This window comes from Trachypithecus francoisi, unplaced genomic scaffold (assembly GCF_009764315.1).
Source record: "Trachypithecus francoisi isolate TF-2019V2 unplaced genomic scaffold, Tfra_2.0 Lachesis_group21, whole genome shotgun sequence".
Taxonomy (NCBI): domain Eukaryota; kingdom Metazoa; phylum Chordata; class Mammalia; order Primates; family Cercopithecidae; genus Trachypithecus; species Trachypithecus francoisi.
Window position 1 is genome coordinate 26331762 of NW_022681467.1, and position 22194 is coordinate 26353955.

Genomic DNA, 22194 nt, shown 5'->3' on the forward strand with positions numbered 1-22194 from the left:
ATATTTGTAATCTCTGTGTGCCCCTACGTAAGTTAAAATTAAATTTTCAAAACTCTTGAAAACACCTGATGTGCTAGCTTCTGATATACTTTATTTCACTGAAGAGTCAACAAATAAAACAGTAAACTGCAACTCAGTTCTCAAAGGGTAATTGTCCTAAGGATTGTGTAAATTTCTGCTTATAGATTGCTAATTGAAAATTTACTTTCATTTCTAAAGTGGGGTCACCAAATATCTTGTTCCCAGTAGTCACAAGGTCAGCTTTCTAGATGAGAGGATTGCTAAAAGTTGGCTAAGGTTTCTTACTAAACAAGAGTTGACATAAAGTCTGCTGTTGGAGCCTTAGAAGTACCTTGAGGAGATTGTGCCAGCAGAGATACTTGATCTTTCCATTGGCTCATGCAGTTTGTGGCAAGCAAGGCTTTAGAAAGTTACAGATATGATTGCTTAGCCTTGGGAACTGTAGGAACCCAAGTTGCCCTTCAGGAAGGACGAGAATTTGGCCAATAACGTCGGTTGACTGAAAGGCTGGTATTAACAAACCCCAAAGATTATAGTACTCAGTTCCCTTTAGCTTGAGGTTGGAAACATTTCAGATTGGATTTGATCACCTAAATCAGGCATTGGCAAACTTCTTTAAAGGGCCAAATAGTAAATATTTTAGGCTTTGTGGGCCATGTAGTGTTCAGCTCTGCTGTTGTAGCACAAAAGCAACCATAGACAATATGCAAACAAATAGGCATGGCTATGTTCTAATAAAACATTATTTACAAAAGCAGACATCAGGCCAAATTTGGCCTGTGGTTTGCCAACCTCTGTTATAGGCTCTTAGTTGCTAAAGAATTACTGTTCTTTGAATAAGAGGTTTATAGTAAAGATCTATTTTCTTTCTTTGAGGGGTATGTGAAAATAATCTAGGATCTGTACAAGACAGAAAACTTTGAAGTGGTGCAGTTTGGGTATACTTTGGGTCTTTTTAAGACAGAAAACATGTTGAAACAACTATATCAGAAAAAGATCTCTAAGCTCAGAGACCTGAGTTTGCTTGACTGTGATGTGAGATCATGAACAAGTCTCTGAAGCATTGCTGTGGAAGTGACTGTCCTCAACTTGAATCCCTGGGGTATTGTGAGGCTAAAAGGAAAATTAACATGGAGGGAAAAGTAAAGGACTCTTAACTATTATTCAGGCTAACTCCTTTCTTACCTGTTGCTCCCACAGGCCCTGGATTATTGTCACAGCATGGGAATTATGCACAGAGATGTGAAGCCCCATAATGTCATGATTGATCATGAGCACAGAAAGGTAAAGTGATAGACAGACAAGTGTTATTTATCTCCGTGATGTAGTTAATTGTCCATCTTCAACACTTTATCCCTTGTCACAGACCCTAGTACCTATTTGGCCCTTGATAAATATTTGGTGAATGAATGAATTTACAAATCAACATGTTTGAACCATTATTTATATTCCTAAGAATGCTACCAAGAAGGAAACATTAGTGTAGTGGGCAAAATGTTCATCTTCTAAGTCCAGAAACGTGGCTTCTAGTCTTTTTTGTTGAATAACTAGTTTCCTGAGACACTACTTTGTCTTCATTTGCCTTCTTTTTCTTTCTTGTACAGTGTGGGTAATAATTGCCCTGCAGACAACTAGGTATTCATGAGAATTAAATGTGCACAGTTAAGTGGATGAAATATACAGAAAATGCTACTTCTGTTAGTAGGTGTCATGAGGCCCCTATTGTCTACAAATGCTTTTACATGAGAGCTATAATGGCCACATGCTGTAACATTTCAGTTTTTTAAGGTGACCAAGCTATGATGACTTATCTGTTGTGGTCTTTGGGGAGGTAGGTGATTGGTTTATGCAACTAAATTTTTTTAGGCACATACTATGTCAAAGGCACCATTCTAGGGGCTAGGGATATATGAGTGAACTAAACATACAATAAATGCTTGTCTTTTAGGAGCTTACATTTAGGGAGGCTGGTAGGGTAGAAAGTTATTTTGATGTAGAATCAAAAGCAAGAATAGTGAATGGCAAGAGGGTATTTGCAATTTTAAACCAGTTGTAAAGGAAGGTTTTCACTGGAAAGGTGACATTTTAGAGAGCACTGGAAGGGACCCAGCCATGCAGTCTTATGAAGAAACATGTCTCAAGGCAGAGTAAATAGCAAGTACAAAATCCCTTGAGGTAAGGATGTGTTTGGCATGTTGGAAGAGCCTCAAGGATAAAGCTGGGATAGAATGAATGCAGGGAAAGAAGGAAATGAGATCAAAGAGGTAAAACCAAATCATGTAAAACCTTATTGGTCATTGTTAGGCCTTATCTCTGAAGATAGAGAGCTTTTGCATATTCTTGCATATTCTTTTTTTTTTTTTGAGGCGGAGTCTCGCCATGTCGCCCAGGCTGGAGTGCAGTGACGCGATCTCGGCTCACTGCAAGCTCTGCTTCCCAGGTTCATGCCATTTTCCTGCCTCAGCCTCCCGAGTAGCTGGGACTACAGGCGCCCACCACGGCGTCCGGCTAATTTTTTTGTATTTTTAGTAGAGACGGGGCTTTACCGTGTTAGCCAGGATGGTCTCGATCTCCTGACCTTGTGATCTGCCCGCCTCAGCCTCCCAAAGTGCTGGGATTACAGGCGTGAGCCACCACGCCCGGCCAAGCTTTTGCACATTCTAAGCTTTGGCGTGTTCTCACTTGAAATTTAACAGTTAACTACACATTTGTTAGAACAGCTAAAATGAAAAATGGTGATGGTACCAAGTGCTGACAAAAATGTGAAGAAACTTGATCTCTCATACATTGCTGGTAGGAATGTAAAGTTTAGCATTTTGGAAAATCCTAAACTATTGTTTTATAGTTTGTTGGTTTCTTGAAAAGCTAAACATACGCTTACCATACAATCCTGCGGTGGCATTTATCTCAGAGCAACAAAATCTTAGGTCCACACAAAAGCCTGTATATGAATGCAACTATATTTTTAATAGCTTAAAATTGAGGGAAAAAGCTGGGCGTGGTGACTCAGGCCTGTAATTCCAGCATTTTGGGAGGCCAAGGCCAGCAGGTCACGAGTTCAGGAGTTGGAGACCAGCCTGGCCAACATGGTGAAACCCCGTCTCTACTAAAAAAAATACAAAAATTAGCCGAGTGTGGTGGCATGCACCTGTAATCCCAGCTGCTCAGGAGGCTGAGGCAGGAGAATTGCTCGAACCCGGGAGGTGGAAGTTCCAGTAAGCCGAGATCGTGCCACTCCGTTCCAGCCTGGGTGACAGAGCAAGACTGCATCTCAAAAAAAAAAAAAAAGGTGTGGGGGGGAAGTGCCCTTCAGTGAAGGAATGGTTAAACAAACTGGCTTGGGTGGATCGCATGCTTAGTGAAAAAAGACAATCTCGAAAAGAGTTATATGCCAATAACTCCATTTCTGTAGCATTCTCTTTTTTTTTTTTTTGAGACAGAGTCTTGCTGTGTCGCCCAGGCTGGAGTGCAGTGGCGCGATCTCGGCTCACTGCAAGCTCCGCCTCCTGGGTTCATGCCATTCTCGCGCCTCAGCCTCCGAGTAGCTGGGACTACAGGCGCCCGCCACCACGCCCGGCTAGTTTTTTTTTTTTTTTTTTTGTATTTTTAGTAGAGACGGAGTTTCACCGTGTTAGTCAGGGTGGTCTCGATCTCCTGACCTCGTGATCCACCCGCTTCGGCCTCCCAAAGTGCTGGGATTACAGGCTTGAGCCACCACGCCCGGCCTTCTGTAGCATTCTCAAAATGGTAGAGATAAAGAACAGGGGTTGCCAGGGGTTGGGCTAACACACAGGACATGTGTGTGGTGATGGAACAGTTCTATACCTTGTTGAGATTATATCAATTTATACATATGATAAAATTGCATAGAAACACACACACAAACATGTGCGTGCATGTAACACTGGTGAAACCTGAATAAGATCTTTCTGAATTGTACCAATGTCAGTTTCTTGGTTTTGATATTGTACTGTAGTTATGTAAGATGTTACTATTAGGGGAAACTGGGTAAAGGGTACAGAGAATCTCTACTACTTTTGCAATTTCCTGTGAATCTATAATCTCTCCATAGCAACCTGAACAATCCTTTTAAAAAGCTGTTGGCCGGGCGCGGTGGCTCAAGCCTGTAATCCCAGCACTTTGGGAGGCTGAGACAGGCGGATCACGAGGTCAGGAGATCGAAACCATCCTGGCTAATACGGTGAAACCCTGTCTCTACTTAAAAATACAAAAAACTAGCCGGGCGACGAGGCGGGCGCCTGTAGTCCCAGCTACTTGGGAGGCTGAGGCGAGAGAATGACGTAAACCCGGGAGGCGGAGCTTGCAGTGAGCTGAGATCCGGCCACTGCACTCCAGCCTGGGTGGCAGAGCAAGACTCCGTCTCAAAAAAAAGAAGAAAAGGCCGGGCGCGGTGGCTCAAGCCTGTAATCCCAGCACTTTGGGAGGCCGAGACGGGCGGATCACGAGGTCAGGAGATCAAGACCATCCTGGCTAACACGGTGAAACCCCGTCTCTACTAAAAAATACAAAAAACTAGCCGGCGAGGTGGCGGGCGCCTGTAGTCCCAGCTACTCGGAGGCTGAGGCAGGAGAATGGCGTAAACCCGGAGGCGGAGCTTGCAGTGAGCTGAGATCCGGCCACTGCACTCCAGCCTGGGTACAGAGCGAGACTCCGTCTCAAAAAAAAAAAAAAAAAAAAAAAAAAAAAAAAAAAAAAAAAGCTGTTTATGTTTATTTTTAAATATTTAATTATTTTTTAAATAACTGTTAAACTATTTATTTAGTATTTATTAAACTGTTTAGAGGGCAAGAGTGAAAGCAGTGAAACCGATTAGGAGAAGGGACTATGACAGTATATCAAACAAGACTTGGTGTTGGCTTGGATCAGGGCAGTGGCAGTGGAGGTGATGATAATGGTCAGAATATGGTACAGGCTTCAGGATTTGTTGACAGATTAAATGTGAGGTCTGAAGGAAACAAGAATCCAGGGTGAATCTGAAGTTTTGGCTTATATGACAGGATGAATATCACCTTTAACTGAGCAGGGGGAGACTATGAGTGGAGGTAATTTTGCAGGGAGTAATCAAACGTTTAGTTTTGAGATGTAGGCAGTAAACTTAGTGCCAGAGGAGTCCAGTGTTTCCTCAGGGCCTGCTGCTGGCACTTCAGATCATGGTCGTGCTGTGCACAGTGGGCAGATAAGCTTGCCTCTTACCCCTTTTTCCATATTTAGGATGCATTTTGGTAAAAGCTGTATTGTATGACTTTTCTGTTATTTCGTCTATCCAGCAAATATTTATTCATTTTTCTCCAGTATACCAGGCATTATGTTGAATTCTGAAAATTACAAAGGTGAATAAAACAGTCCCTATCCCCTAGGGCTTGTCATCCTGAAAAAGAAAGGTAGAAAACATATAATAGGCCAGGCGCGGTGGCTCAAGCCTGTACTTTGGGAGGCCGAGACGGGCGGATCACGAGGTCAGGAGATCGAGACCATCCTGGCTAACACGGTGAAACCCCATCTCTACTAAAAAAATACAAAAACCTAGCCGGGCGAGGTGGCGGGCGCCTGTAGTCCCAGCTACTCGGGAGGCTGAGGCAGGAGAATGGCGTGAACCCGGGAGGCAGGGCTTGCAGTGAGCTGAGATCCGGCCACTGCACTCCAGCCTGGGCGACAGAGCAAGACTCCGTCTCCAAAAAAAAAAAGAAAACATATAATACAGAGTTTAGGTTCTGTTAAAGAAATATATCTAAAATTCAGGGGGCTGAAGGCAATGATCAGTTCTATCTAGGTAATTAGAGAAGACTTCATTGAGGAGCTAACTTAAATATCCCAAAAGTTAAGGAGATGCTTACCAATAGGATTATAGGCTAGGTAGTAGGGACATTTTAATCATTGAGCAGTTTAAGAAATTTGTAAAAGCACAAATGAGATTGTGTCTTTTAGGAACAAAATCATGGAGAAAGTTGTATGTCAGGCTGAGAAGTTTTATTTTCATCCTGAAGGCCATAAGTAGTCAGTGAAGGGGTTTCAGTAGAGAGTGGCGTATCTGGTGTATTTTATCAAGAGTATGCTAATGGCACAATGTGGGTAGCTTAGAGAAAGATAAAATTGCTCATGATTTATTCTTTTTCAGCTACGACTAATAGACTGGGGTTTGGCTGAGTTTTATCATCCTGGCCAAGAATATAATGTCCGAGTTGCTTCCCGATACTTCAAAGGTCCTGAGCTACTTGTAGACTATCAGGTGAGAAGAGAAGGGCAGGCATAATTTTGGTCCTGTGATTATTTCGCACATAATTTACCAAAAAAAAAAAAAAAATGTCATTTTGTGCATTTAGGTGCTGGGATTATAGGCCTGAACCACCACGCCTGACCTTTTGTTCGTGTTTTGAGGCAGGGTTTTCCTCTGTTGCCCAGGCTGGAGTACAATGCCGTGATCATAGCTCACTGCAGCCCCAAACTTCTGGGCTCAGGTGATCCTCCCAGCTTAGCCTCCTGAGTAGCTGGGACTACAGGCATGCGCTACCACATCCAGCTAATTTTTAACTTTTTGTGTGTAGAGAGAAAGTCTCACTATATTGCCCAGGCTGATCTCAAACTCCTAGGCACAACCCATCCTCCCACCTTGGCTCCCCAAAGTGCTGAGATTACAGGCATGAGCCACCATGCCCATCCTGTAACTAAGTTTAACCAGTCTTCAGAGTAAATTCAAGAATGTTTTCTTGTTCTTCTGAATTGTATACTAAATATAAAGGTCTTCTCCCCAGCTCCACCGAGAAGCCTTCTTTCTCCTCACAGAAAAAGGAGAAAGGAACCAAATTCATAATAGATTTGCCAAGTTTTAAAAATCTGAAGTTTTCTTGGGAGTATCTTTTATGCCAGTCTTTCCAACTTATTACCAGTTGTTTTTAAAAGTTTCAGACTCAGGCCGGGCGCGGTGGCTCAAGCCTGTAATCCCAGCACTTTGGGAGGCCGAGACGGGCGGATCACGAGGTCAGGAGATCGGGACCATCCTGGCTAACACGGTGAAACCCCGTCTCTACTAAAAAAATACAAAAATCTAGCCGGGCAAGATGGCGGGCGCCTGTAGTCCCAGCTACTGCGGAGGCTGAGGCAGGAGAATGGCGTAAACCCGGGAGGCGGAGCTTGCAGTGAGCTGAGATCTGGCCACTGCACTCCAGCCCGGGTGACAGAGCGAGACTCCGTCTCAAAAAAAAAAAAAAAAAACAGTTTCAGACTCTTTGTTCTTGTAGGAATTTCTTTCTTGGGATCTTAAGGCTATAGCCCTGAGCTCAAAAAGCATTTTATGCATAAAAATGGTTTGTACAGTATTACTAATAATTGTGAAAAACAGAACACTGTCCTATTATAGGAAAATTAAAGATTAAATTCTGAAACATTTATGTAATAAAATACTAATGATACACATTAGATCGTCTCCATTGACTAACAATTTGGAGGGTTTTTTGTGTGTGTGTAAGTGAAGAAAACAATTCAAAATAGTATATTTATTAGCTGAGCATAGTGGTGTATGCCTGTAATCCTACCTACTCAAGGCCTAAGCCCAGGAGTTGGAGGTTACAGTGAGCTATGATCGTGCCACTACACTCCAGCCTGAGCAACAGAGCAAGACCCTGTGTCTTTAAAAAAAAAAAAAAAAAAAAGCCAGGCACAGTGGCTCATGCCTGTAATCCCAGCACTTGGAAAGGCCGAGGCAGGTAGATCACGTGGTCAGGAGTTCAAGACCAGCCTGGCCAAGATAGTGAAACCCTGTCTCTACTAAAAATACAAAAAAATTAGCCAGGCGTGGTGGTGGGCACTTGTAATCCCAGCTGCTCGGGAGGCTGAGGCAGAGAATTGCTTGAACCTGGGAAGCTGAGGTTGCAGTGAGCCAAGATCACACCCCTGCACTCCAGTCTGGGCAACAGAGCAAGACTCTGTCTCAAATAAAAAATTTTAAAAAGTAAAAATTATCTTAAAACCTAGTGAAAGATGCGTGAAAGAAAAGACTAGGCCGGGCGCGGTGGCTCAAGCCTGTAATCCCAGCACTTTGGGAGGCCGAGACGGGCGGATCACGAGGTCAGGAGATCGGGACCATCCTGGCTAACACGGTGAAACCCCGTCTCTACTAAAAAAATACAAAAAATTTGCCGGGCGAGTTGGCGGGCGCCTGTAGTCCCAGCTACTCGGGAGGCTGAGGCGAGAGAATGGCGTGAACCCGGGAGGCGGAGCTTGCAGTGAGCTGAAGTGAGCTGAGATCCGGCCACTGCACTCCAGCCTGGGCGACAGAGCGAGACTCTGTCTCAAAAAAAAAAAAAAAAAAAAAAAGAAAAGACTAGCCAGGCGCGGTGGCTCATGCCTGTGATCCTAGCACTTTGGGAGCCTAAGGCGAGTGGATCATGAGGTAAGGCGTTCGAGACCAGCCTGGCCAACATAGTGAAACCTCATCTCTACTAAAAATACAAAATTAGCCAGGCATGGTGGCATGCGCCTGTAGTTCCAGCTACTCAGAAGGCTAAGGCAGAGAATCGCTTGAACCCGGGAGGCGGAGGTTGTGGTGAGCCACGATTGTGCCTCTGCATTCCAGCCTGGGCAGCAGAGTGAGACTCTGTCTCCAAAAAAAAAAAAAAAGACTAAAAAGAAGTATATGAAGATTTTTTTTTTTTTTTTAATCTTTTATTTTGAAGTGACAAGCCTGGGGATTCACAAATAATAGTGAGTTTACTTTTATGCAGATGTACGATTATAGTTTGGATATGTGGAGTTTGGGTTGTATGCTGGCAAGTATGATCTTTCGGAAGGAGCCATTTTTCCATGGACATGACAATTATGATCAGGTAATATATGTTATACCCATTGAAAAATTTACTGGTCTAATGCAATGATAGCCAGGACTGCCTATAATTTTCAGTTCACTGTTTGTTCAGCCACCCTGATATTGATCCTTAGATTGATGTTTTGGGAGCTACCAGCTTAGCCTTTTGAAATCAGACTTTCCCTCTTAGTCCTTGTCATTTGCATTGCTTGTTTTATTGTGAAGAATACATACAAATTGTCATCCAGATTTTTAAAATAGGACATTACCTTAGAATTCTCCTAATACAACCTTATTCTCCAAGACGAAGTTTTCTCCAATATGTTAGCCTATTATTTCTGTGATCCTTTTGTCTCTTTGTATGGGTTGAGTTATAGATGTTTCTTAAGCTAACTCCCCTTCCCCCTTGAAGACCAAAGGGCTCTTTCATTCACAAGAACCTGGAATGATTCTAGGACCTTGTGGAAGGTACCATTGTCTTGTTCCCTTTGAGCGCCATGTCCAATTTTAATGTATTTAAAGAATACAACCTGAATTCCATTAAAGTCAATAACTCTGTATCAAGTCATGCAGTACTGAGGAATACAGAAAAAGAAAGAATAGTTCTTCCCTCGAGTAGTTCATAGTTGATCTTGTAAGGGAGTCAAACATACAACAAAATAGATTATAGTCATAACTTCAGAGTAGAAGTGTGGACAAGGCACAAAAGGCAGTAGCGATGAGTAGTTTGAGTGTGCAATGGGAGCTTCCCGAAAGAAGTGACATTTTCAATTGGGTTTTGAGGGGAGAAAAATAAGAATTTGCCAGGATGACATTTCAAGAGAAAGAAACCAGTTTATAAAGTAGTTTGCTTTTTCTAACACTATCCCATTGAGTTGAAGTCTAAAACTGTTAGGAGGTAGCATTCATACCTATAGACATGATGACCCCTTTATGTTGATTCAATCATTATTAATTGTTGATTTGATCATATAATATGCTTGTGGTACGGGTTTTTGTCTTTCTTTAATACTAGTTGGTGAGGATAGCCAAGGTTCTGGGGACAGAAGATTTATATGACTATATTGACAAATACAACATTGAATTAGATCCACGTTTCAATGATATCTTGGGCAGGTAAGTCATGAAACAAAATATGTGCGTCTGTGGCTTAAGCACTTTGGGTGTGAACTGGCACTTAGGATCTTCAAAACAGTTAAATTCTCTTCGCCAACACTGTCAGGATGTCAGTGGTCCAGTGCCACAGGATGCTGCATTGAGCAGGCCTCTAGATAAAGGCATTGCATTGAATGGCCCTTTATTCAAATTCACTTACAGGAGTCTGATGGAGGGATTATAGCTAGAGGATTCCTACAAAATGAATGAAGTGTAGATTCTAGTAGAAGGGTTACAGTTGAGGCAAAAATCAAAATCTGTCTTCATTTACCTTGCTTCTTTAAGTGAAAAACCTTTCTCCAAGAGAAAGAAATTGAAATAGAAAATGCATGCTTTAAGACTGATGTGCAGACTGGGCACAGTGACTCATATCTGTAATCCCAGAACTTTAGGAGGCCAAGGCAGGAGGATCACTTGAGCCCTGGAGTTGGAGACCAGCCAGGGCTACATAATGAGACCCTCGACTCCATGAGAAAATAAAAAGTCAGCCCTGCATGGTGATGTGTGCCAGTAGTCCAGACTACCAGGAAGCTGAGGCAGGAGCTTCCCTTGAGCCCAGGAGGGAGTGCTGCAGAGAGCCGTGAACATGTGGCTGCACTCCAGTCTGGGCAACAGAGTGAGACCCTGTCTCACAAAAAAAAAAGACTATATGCAGACAACCAACTCTAACAGTAGTGACTAGATACAGTACTTAAACACTTAACCACTTAACAGGAGGAGACGGACTTTCCTGATGCAAAGGCTTTTTCTGGCCAAGTGGCAGAGATGCCAGGAATATGTGTGGGGATGGGAAATAGGCCTGGTGAGCTCAGCCACCTGACCCTCCTTGCTACACAGAAGCAGTCACGTCCTGTCAAGTAACCTGAATTATGTTTCTTAAAACTGAGAGGACTCAGATGTCTTTATTTACTCTAGCTATGTTATTTCCAGTCTCGTTAGCTTTGTTGTCCCACTCAGTGGCACAGTGGTGCAAGATTACTCTCTTGAGTTTTGTTCCCTCTTTGCTTTTGGCTGGGCTTTTAGCCACTAAGAAAAATGTAGAAATGAAATGTCGAACTTCTCTGCCCACGTGGCCCATTTCTTATTCCCTCTTTTGGTCCTGCAGACACTCTCGAAAGCGATGGGAACGCTTTGTCCACAGTGAAAATCAGCACCTTGTCAGCCCTGAGGCCTTGGATTTCCTGGACAAACTGCTGCGATATGACCACCAGTCACGGCTTACTGCAAGAGAGGCCATGGAACACCCCTATTTCTGTAAGTCCAGATATCTAGCCCACAGAGTTTGTGTAGGCCCAGAGTCCTATAGAACAGAGTCGTAATCCCAGCTCCTGTTGGATTGCTGCACAGTTAATTCACCCATACTGAGCCTCAGATTCTTCCAGTGGGGATAGTGATGGCAACTACATTGCAGAATTATTGGAAGAATTCTTCTCGAATAGAATACATGACACAAGAGCATTCCTAAATAAACTTCTTTCATACTGTGAGGATGACACCTCAGTCTGGAATGGTTTGAGTTAGAATACACAGCCCTATATCTGTCCTTTCTCTAGTAATCACTCATTGGAAAGAGCTAATGAGGCTTACAAATCTTAATATTGTATGAACACCTTGACTTAGATTTGTGAATATAGCCACCTGTGCCATCCTAAGTGAAAATACCACTTAGATCCACCCCATCCTTACTGTGATGTTAGCTACAACATTACATTTTTCCTTTGGTAATAGTGTAATGGTTTTCTAGTGAATCATTTATACTTTTGCCCAGTCTCCTGTACCTGAAGCAGACAGGCTGATTGGGATAGAGAATGTGGTCATAGCTCTAACCTACATGGACCTCTAGCTTTGTCCTACTTGGTACTGAGCTGTGGGCACACTGGTAATATATTACTATCTTTGCCAAGTTACAGTGTCTTGTCTCCATTAAACCTCAACAGGACCAGCTTCATTTTAAATTAGCTCTACTATAAATAATTACCTCATCTTTATACCATTTGGTTGAAGGGTTAGCTTTTACCACAGTTTGATAGGAAAGCTATTTCTATTTTTTACCACTTGTCTAATGGTGAAGGCAATTGCCACCTTAAGTTCTTTGGGGGAATAATGTAGAGTATAAGTAAAACGCAAAGAATGAAGCTGGCTGCTTTCAGGCTCCCAGACCATTAGTTTAATCTTTCAAGCAAAACAGAACCTAGCCTTTTTGTCTCTTTTTTAGACACTGTTGTGAAGGACCAGGCTCGAATGGGTTCATCTAGCATGCCAGGGGGCAGTACGCCCGTCAGCAGCGCCAATATGATGTCAGGTCAGTTCATTGGTAAATTTTCTTCAAAAAAATATGGAAGTCAATTACTATTCTTAGCTTTGTGGTCTGATTTCTTGTATACCTTCTCTTCTCTGTACTGGTGGCCTTATGACTTTTTTTTAACCAGGTTTCAGCATGCTTGACACTTGGTATACTTTAATGATACTGTCTTAAGTAGGGTATCCCCTTCTAGGCTAGAATTCCAGCATTCCTAACTGAAAATTTCTGGCATAGGGGTTTGAAAATGCCAAACCATGAAAAGGAAAATTACACCATTTCATCTTATAGTTTGAAATGACAGTAGTTACATGGCCCTTAGAAACAATGTTAAGAAATGGGTATAGAGGTGGGGTTTGTGCATAGGTGTGTATGTGTACCAGGACAGTTCTGTGATATTTGCCACAGTAACTATAGAGTGCCTATCAGTTGTAAAAACATAAGTAAAATTGTTTTTCATTATTGAATCATTGTGATGTATAGTGAATCTTTATAGAGGACCCAATTATTCCAAAGGAACTACAGGCACATAGCATAAGAATTAGACATGTAGGCAACATCCAAGTGGGTGCACGTGTGGTAGTGAAGGCATTTACTTACATACCCTCAAATAATTGCTGTTCCCCTCCCCCCACTTTTTTTTCTTTTTTTTCTTTCTTTTTTTTTTTTTTTTTTTTTTTTTTGAGACGGAGTCTCGCTCTGTCACCCAGGCTGGAGTGCAGTGGCCGGATCTCAGCTCACTGCAAGCTCTGCCTCCTGGGTTCACGCCATTCTCCTGCCTCAGCCTCCTGAGTGGCTGGGACTACAGGCGCCCGCCACCTCGCCCGGCTAGTTTTTTGTATTTTTTAGTGGAGACGGGGTTTCACCGTGTTAGCCAGGATGGTCTCGATCTCCTGACCTTATGATCCGCCCGTCTCGGCCTCCCAAAGTGCTGGGATTACAGGCTTGAGCCACCGCGCCCGGTCCCCTCTCCCTTTTTTTAAAAAAAAAAAGAACTAGCTGCCTTCTAGAATTTACCCCTTGAGTATCCTACCTCTGTACAGAGTAATGTATATCCAAACTTACTTGTAGCCTTATTTGTAATAACAAAACATTGAGAATAGCTATCAGTAGGAAACTGGTTAAATCAATTATGGTATATCCATTTAATGGACTATGATGCAGCCAGAGAAAAGAATGTATAAGTGTTTCATGTTCTGTTAGATCTCCAACTCCAATATAATAATGTGAAATTTAAAACGCAAGATGCAGGGCCAGGTGCAGTGGCTCATGCCTGTACTCACAGCACTTTGGGAGGCTGAGGCAGGTGGCTCACTTGAGGTCAGGAGTTCGAGACCAGCCTGGCCAGCATGGCAAAACCCTGTCTCTACTGGAAATACAAAAAATTAGCTGGGCATGGTGGCAGGCTCCTTTAATCCCAGCTAGTTGGAGGCTAAGGCAAGATAATCTCTTGAACCTGGGAGGCAGAGATTGCAGTGAGCCAAAATCGCACCGCTGCACTCCAGCCTGGGTGAGCGTGAGAATCTGTCTCAAAAAAAAGTGAGATGCAGAGCCAGGTCTAAGAGCAGGAGTGGAGAAGAATGTATAATAATGTTCTCATATATGACTTTTTTTTTTTTTTTTTTGAGACAGTGTCTTGCTCTGTTGCCCAGGCTAGAGTGCAGTGGCACAGTTTCAGCCACTGCAGCCTCCACCTCCTAGGTTCAATTGATTCTCCCACCTCAGCCTCCCAGGTAGCTGGGACTGCAGGTGCCTGCCATCATGCCCAGCTAATTTTTGTATTTTTAGTAGACATGGGGTTTCACCATGTTGACCAGGCTGGTCTCGAACTCCTGACCTCAAGTGATCCAGCCAGCTCAGCCTCCCAAAGTGTTGGGATTATAGGCGTGAACGGCTGCACCTGGCCTATATATGATTCTTATATACATATTCATATAAAATTATATTCATGTACATGTGTTAAATATCTCTGGAAGGATATGCCCCCAAAAATGGTGCCATAAGTTGGCCAAGCAGTAGGGTGTGGGAGATTTTTCACTGTATACTTTTTTGGGTTTTTTGTTTTGTCTCACTTTGTTTCCCAGGCTGGAGTGCAGTGGTGCAATCTTGGCTCACTGCAACCTCCGCCTCCTGGGTTCAAGCGATTCTCCTGCCTCAGCTTCCCAAGTAGCTGGGATTCCAGGCATGTGCCACACCTCCTGGCTAATTTTTTTGTATTATTAGTAGAGATGGGGGAGTTTCACCATGTTGGCCAGGCTGGTCTTGAACTCCTGACCTCAGGTTATCCACTCACGTCAGCCTCCCAAACTGCTGACATTAGAGGTGTAAGCCACTGCACCTGGCCTTTGTATACTTTTTTTAACCTTTTGTATTTTGAACCATGTGAATATGTTACCTATGTGTGTACACACACACACACGATTAGAGAGGTAGAAGAAATCAAATGGAAATAAATTCCAAAACACAATTTTAGCTTAGACAGAAAGTGCTCTTTCCCCATTCAAATTGACTTTTAGTAATTTTGAAAGCTGCCAGCTATCAAGACAGCATGGTGTAAGAGCACATGAGCTTTGACTGCAGTCCTGTGCTGTTCAGTATGGTAGTGACCAGCCATGTGAGGCTATTTAATTGCAATTGAATAAAATTTAAAATGTAGTTCCTCAGTTGCACTAGTCATATTTCAAGTGCTTAGCAGCCACATGTGGTTGGCTACTGGTCACCTGGTTGGACATCTCTGCCCTAGACAGGCCTGGGTTATAATCCAAACCATGGTTGCCACTTGCTAATCGTGTACCTTGGACAAACTCCTTAAACTGTCCAAGCCTAGATATCTTTACCTGCCTCTTAAATTGATTAGGACTTGCCACTTTGAGGATCAGACTTGAAGTATAAGTAAAAATCTGGCTAAGAAGAAGTCTTCAATAAAGAATTATTGTGTTCCTTTTGCAGTGAGTGCTATGAGAAACTGGTAATATTGCCATGTTTGGTGTCTTTGGCTCACTGACAGCTGTTTTCTTTCAGGGATTTCTTCAGTGCCAACCCCTTCACCCCTTGGACCTCTGGCAGGCTCACCAGTGATTGCTGCTGCCAACCCCCTTGGGATGCCTGTTCCAGCTGCCGCTGGCGCTCAGCAGTAACGGCCCAATCTGTCTCCTGATGCCTGAGCAGAGGTGGGGGAGTCCACCCTCTCCTTGATGCAGCTTGCGCCTGGTGGGGAGGGGTGAAACACTTCAGAAGCACCGTGTCTGAACCGTTGCTTGTGGATTTATAGTAGTTCAGTCATAAAAAAAAAATTATAATAGGCTGATTTTCTTTTTTCTTTTTTCTTTTTTTTTTTTTTAACTCGAACTTTTCATAACTCAGGGGATTCCCTGAAAAATTACCTGCAGGTGGAATATTTCATGGACAAATTTTTTTTCTCCCCTCCCAAATTTAGTTCCTCGTCACAAAAGAGCAAAGATAAACCAGCCTCAATCCCGGCTGCTGCATTTGGGTGGAGATTTCTTCCCATTCCCACCATTGTCCTCCACCATCCCACACTTTAGGGGGTTGGTATCTCGTGCTCTTCTTCAGAGATTACAAAAATGTAGCTTCTCGGGGGAGGCGGGAAGAAAGGAGGCAGGAAGGAAAGAAGGAAGGGAGGACCCAATCTGTAGGAGCAGTGGACTGCTTGCTGGTCACTTAGATCACTTTACTCCATAAGCGCTTCAGTGGGGTTATCCTAATGGCTCTCATGGAAGTGTGTCTTAGTTACATTGAGATGTTGAAAATCTACCCAAAATGCAGACAGATACTAAAAACTTCTGTTCAGTAAGAATCATGTCTTATTAATCTAACCCTAAATCCAACTCATTTATAATTTTAGTTTTAGTTCAGTTTAAAATTTTGATACCTTCCCTCCCACCCTCCTTACCTTGGTCTTTTTCCCTGTTCATCTTCCAATATGCTGTGCTCCATAGCTGGTAGGAGGGGGAAGGCAAAATCTTTCTCAGTTTTCTTTGTCTTGGCCATTTTGAATTCATTTAGTTACTGGGCATAACTTATTGCTTTTTACAAAAGAAATAAACATTGTCTATACAGGTTTCATGCTAGAGCTAATGGGAGATGTGGCCACACTGAGTTCCATTTTAAGCTTTCTACCTTTTTTTCCTCTGACCTTCCCCTTCCCTCACATGCCATCCAGTGAGAAGACCTGCTCCTCAGTCTTGTAAATGTATCTTGAGAGATAGGAGCAAAGCCACTATCTCCATTGAAGCTGAAATGGTAGACCTGTAATTGTGGGAAAACTATAAACTCTTGTTACAGCCTTGCCACCCCTTGCTGTGTGTATATATATAATACTTTGTCCTTCATATGTGAAAGATCCAGTGTTGGAATTCTTTGGTGTAAATAAACGTTTGGTTTTATTTATCAAGGTTAGATTTAAGTTCCCTGTGTAAAGGTCTTGCTGGGTGGGTGTCTCATGTTCACATCTGAGGGGCCTGCAGCCCTGTGCCGTGGAGGCTTCACAAGGCCCCCACTTTTATACACCCCTCGTTCGACCCATATGGTACCGGGCAGGGCAGAGAGGCCTTAAAAAAAAGCACCACAAGCCAAAGCGTCTCTGGGGATTAAGGATCCTTTGCCATAAAACTCATTTTGTGTCTCAGCAGTGCAGGGATTGGGGATGGAAAAAGTCGCCAGTTTTTGTGTGTTTGTGTGTGTGTGTGTGTAAAGTGGACTTTCCACTGTAATCCAACCACCTAAGTTTATCAGGTGCTTCACTGAGGAAGCCTAGTTTTTTAAGCACAATAGCAAAACCATCAGCTCTGTATTTTCTCCTGTTAATTCATTACAGTAGCTGCTTGTGGGAACTAGGAAAAATTCTTCCAACATACTTTAAGGCCTAAAATCTTAGTTCCCCATTCTCCTACCTTTATAGATTCACAGGCCTTTCTCACCTAGGCATCATAGGTAAACGTAATTGTTTGGGGAGTTGAATTTAATGAACTTATCTAACTTTGTAACCCATCAAGGTGGTGGCTTTAGTGAATTTAATGGTTAACTTTAGAGGACGCTAAAGCCTCCTTTCATAGCGCTTCTCAATGATAGGGAGAGCTGAAGGGAAAACATTCTGACTGTGTGGCAGGGTGATTTTCTTCCTTATGACCACTTACAGTGGATATTTATTGTACTTGACCCTTTTATGCCCTAGAATGCTGTGAGGGTTACCATGTTGAATTTGTGCAGAAGCTAAAAGCACCAGATGTGCCAGAGATGCAATTTGTGATTATGTTTGCACTGGATTGTGATTTGAACAGGACACTTATAACTAATGAGTTCTTTCTTTTGAGGTGGGGAGAGGGTTGTAAATCAAGACTTCATACCCTATCCTTGTAGCTCGGAAATTTAGGTGTAGCTTAGGCTGATGCGGAGAGCTGCAGACAGCTGGACCTCGTTACACCCATCAGACCTTGGAAGAAACTGAAGGTGAATGCAGAGGACTCTGAGGTGCCACCCAAGGGCCTTTTAAAATAAATAGAAGTTTTTAAAAATGCTACTTAGAGTCACTGCAGAAGCATGGAGAGAGAAAAACAAAAAAACAAAAGACCCAGTTGGGTGGGGGGTGGGGGGGAGGCAAGGGTTTACAGAGTAACAACTTATGTGTTGTTGTAAATTACCTCATCTGTATACCTTGTATTGGGACACTTTATTTCTCAGCACTACCTGTGTCTGCATTGCTTAGATGGCAGGAGATGGAATGGCCGATATAAAAAGTTATGTTGGCAATTACTCTGAAAGATTTTTTAAAGTATTTTTAAACTTTGTTTGAAGTGGTCCCTCCCTTCTTCCTCTGCTTTTTTTTAAGTTTGAAGCCAGAAGTCCCTCCCCCACCTTGATTTATTGGTTGTAATTGTATTGTAATTGGTATAACTAAAACATAATTGTGCTGGGAAGAAGTTGTGCCATGAAGGTCTTTAATTTTTTTTTTTTAATAAAAACATTTAAATAAATGAAATGTCCCTGCAGCCTGAGCAATATGCTTCTCCACCCGACACCGTGTGTGATAGATGGCTCAGTTTTCACATTTTGAATTCTGTTTCTTGTACTTGAAATGCCTGTCCAACTTACATGAGATAGATTAAATTGTTAGAGTGGGACTGTCAGACAGTATATTTTGTAAAGTAGATCCTCAGGGTATGGCTAATTACTATAGTCCTAAAGCAGCAGAGAAAATTAGAGATTGGTTGACAGATTTGGGCTTTTTAATTTCTTCTCAGTTTTTAACTTTCATCTTTGCTTCGCCTTTTGACAAGTATGGTTATAATTAGAACTGACCATTTAAGTATCTCTTGAAAAACCTAATTTTGTCCCACCAGGAGATTCTCTCCCAAGATTGGAATTGGGTTTGCATAGTAGAGAGGCTGTCTTCCCACGGCCTTTTCCTAGTTGAAGAAACACTTAACCAAAAAGGCTATGTAGTAAGGTCATCCTCAAAAAATTAAAATTTTTTTACCTTGAGTCCTGCTTTCCCTACTGTCATCACTATCCGTGCCCTTCTTTTTCCTCAGAACACCTGAACTTTTGTTGTATTATTTTGTGTCTGCCCACTTGCATGTAAACTCCCTAGTGACGTTGCATGTCTTATGCAATCCTCATTAAAACCTTTTGTTTTTTGTTTTGTTTTTTAAGTGGGTTCATTTTCCCTCAGGATCGAAGAGTATTGAATGGAATGGCACAAGAAAAATGCTCAACACCCCACTGGCTTGTAATAATAGGTGCTTAATAAATTGTAGTTCCACTGTCCACTCCATTGCCACCCTCTTTACTCTCCCTACACACACACGCACACACACACACACACACAGTAAAAGGAAGTATTGTTGCATAAAGAGCATCTCAAAATCATAAGAACTTTGTCCTTGAGTTTGCAGCTATAATTACAAGCCACAGGCCAGACTGAACTAACATGAGAAGGAACTATTTAAGAGACCCTGATAAATAAGTATCTGAAGGCTAAGGAATGATCCTGGCCAATTTAGTAGACTTAGGTGCTTCAGTCTCCCTGCTTTTCCCTTGCTATATTACCTGTATGTAATATAGGTTGAATATCCCTTATCCAAAATGGTTCAGACCAGAAGTGTTTTGAATTTTTTTGGATTTTGGAATATTTGCAGAATACATACCAGTTGAATATTCCTAATCTGAAATTTGAAATATTCCAATGAGCATTTAATTTACGCATCATGTTGATGCTCAAAAATTTTAAGATTTTTGAGGACTTTATATTTTCAGATTAGGAATACTCAACCTGTAATAGAAAATTCAGACTATTTTCCAAGTAAAACAGATATGTAGAAGGTGTCACAAGATGTTCTGGACTCAATCCTAAGTAAATAAGTACTTCCTAGACTTTATGGCTCTCCTTTGATTCTGTGCTAAATTTAACCGTCAGAGAAGCAATGTAATGTTACTGCAAGTGGCCTACCTCTAATAGAGTTCTGTCTGGCAATGTGATTTTTTTGAACAGTTAACCTCTCTGAATCTTTTCTTCCCAGGTGATTTAAATTGTTATTGTAGCCAGGCACAGTGGCTTGCGCCTGTAATCCCAGCACTTTGAGAGACCAAGGCGGGTGGATCATGAGATTAGGAGATGGAGACCATCCTGGCTAACACAGTGAAACCCCATCTCTACTAAATATACAAAAAATTAGCCGGGCGAGGTGGCGGGCGCCTGTAGTCCCAGCTACTGGGGAGGCTGAGGCAGGAGAATGGCATGAACCCGGGAGGCGGAGCTTGCAGTGAGCTGAGATCACGCCGCTGCACTCCAGCCTGGGCGACAGAGCGAGACTCCGTCTCAAAAAAAGAAAAAAAAAAAAAACTTACTGTAAAACATTCTAGGCATGTACCAAATTATAAAGAAAGCTGTAACACATCCATAATCCTACCACCCAAGTTGAATTTCTATTACCAGTACAGACCAAGCCCCCCTTTTGCCCTTTTTTGGTGATACCCTCTTCTTCCTCCCTTCCCCAGAGGTCCCAATATTTTCTCTCTGTTAAATTGGAGTATAAGTACTGATTTCATAGAGCGGTTGTTCAGGTTCGATGACAGATGTCTGGCATATGGTAGAGTTACACCAAATGTTAGTTTCTCTTCTGAATTGTACAGTTGTGCAGACTATGTACAGTAAAAGGATGCTACATTATGGGGAAGCCACAGATGTTTGCATTTGGAAAATTTCTGACACTTTTCCAGCAGATGGCAGTAAAGTGTCTTTACTAGAAGGAAAAAAACCCAAGCCTTAAACATGACAGGTTTTCAACGGGTACAAGTCAAGTTTCTGATTGCGTGAAGGCCTGCGTTTCCTTGTTCCCACTCCCTCTACAGAAAGCCAGATAGTTTTGCACTGTAGCAAATTACAAACTGGATTTATCTCCCTGTGGCTATAATCACTAGAGGTTATTTGTTTCTTTGCTTTGTTTTGTTTTTTGAGACGGGTCTTTCTCTGTCACCCAGGCTGGAGTACGGTAGCGCCATCACAGCTCACTGCAGCATCAACCTCTCAGGCTCAGGTGATACTCCCACCTTAGCCTTGCAGGTTCTACAGGCTTGAGCTATCATGCCTGGCTTTTTTTGTTTTTTGTTTTTTGTTTGTTTTTTCATGGAGATGAGATTTCACCATGTTGCCCAGGCTGGTCTTGAACTCCTGAGCTCAACCAGTCTGCCTGCCTTGACCTCCCAAAGTGCTGAGATTACAGGCATGAACCACCACACACCTGGCCCACTAGGGATTCTTACTGACTTCAATGTAAGAAGCCTTTCCCCAGGTACCTCCAGATGGAAGCTTACAGGGTGGTCAATCCGTTTCTTAGAGATGTTCCAGAGGGGATTGAGTATTTCTGAATCAGCTTCACTCTTGCATCATCTGCTTCGACAGTTTTCTTGGCTCCTGTAATGAGAAAAAGAGGGGGAAATGCAGCAGCAGCTGAGGCTGGCTTCTTTATCCCATGGGAATCAGAGTCTCAGCTGTTGATAAACATTTCTAGCCATACCTGGAAAGAGAGGACCTTGCTTCTGTGTGTTGTATGGTTCCAAGAACTCCATGGTGAACTTCCTATGACGAACCCTCGATAACCCTCAAGTCTTCAAACCTGATGGTATACCTCATTCTGTTCCCCCATCTCTGGCATTCCTCACCCACCCAGGCTAACTGGTCTTTCCGAAGTTCATTTCTATAATATAGGATGTGCTTGGATTCAACAAACATTTGTAAGTGCCCCTGAGCCTGGTCCTTTGCTAAACACTGGGGATTGAGAGATGAGACACAAGTATGTTGTTAATTAGAAAAGTGAAAAACAAAATTGTGTATATGGGATAATTCCAACTGTTTAAAAAAAAAAAAAAATCCTAGGAAAATGCAACTTTCCAAATCAGCATGGTTGACTGAGCTAACTCAGGTAGGTACCCACCTCTTAAACCCCCATTTATTTGAATAAATGGGGATGCTGACCAAAGTAGCATCACTTACTTTTCAAATAGCCTGTTTCAGAGACAGAAATAGAAATCTCAAGATGGCAAAAAAGAAGGCAGAATTCATCCTGAATATAAGTGGGATTTTTTTGTTTGGTTTAGTTTGGGGTTTTTTGTTCGTTTGTTTTGTTTCTGAGACAGAGCTTTGCTCTTGTTGCCCAGGCTGGAGTGGAATGGCGGGATCTCGGCTCACTGCAACCTCTGCCTCCCGGGTTCAAGCAGTTCTGCCTCAGCCTCCCAAGTAGCTGAGATTACAGGCATGCGCCACCACGCCCAGCTAATTTTGTATTTTCAGTAGAGACGGGGTGTCTCCATGTTGGTCAGGCTGGTCTTGAATTCCCGACCTCAGGTGACCCACCCGCTTCGGCCTCCCAAAGTGCTGGGATTA

General features: G+C 42.6%; 1 protein-coding gene across 4 annotated transcripts in view; it reads left to right on the plus strand.

Moving 5' to 3' along the window:
- The window catches only part of CSNK2A1 (casein kinase 2 alpha 1), a 79739-nt gene extending 61448 nt beyond the window's left edge, over positions 1–18291 (plus strand). For 2 of the 4 annotated variants that reach the window (XM_033185978.1, XM_033185977.1), the window contains 7 exons: positions 1222–1305; positions 6158–6268; positions 8760–8861; positions 9855–9955; positions 11100–11248; positions 12210–12296; positions 15315–16707. In XM_033185978.1, coding sequence (XP_033041869.1) covers positions 1222–1305; positions 6158–6268; positions 8760–8861; positions 9855–9955; positions 11100–11248; positions 12210–12296; positions 15315–15430 — 750 coding nt within the window. In that variant the 3' untranslated portion in view covers positions 15431–16707. Of the gene's footprint in view, positions 1–1221; positions 1306–6157; positions 6269–8759; positions 8862–9854; positions 9956–11099; positions 11249–12209; positions 12297–15314 lie in introns of all 4 variants that reach the window. The other 2 variants (XM_033185976.1, XM_033185979.1) reach the window with 2 other exon arrangements.
- The last annotated feature ends 3903 nt before the right edge of the window (positions 18292–22194 follow it).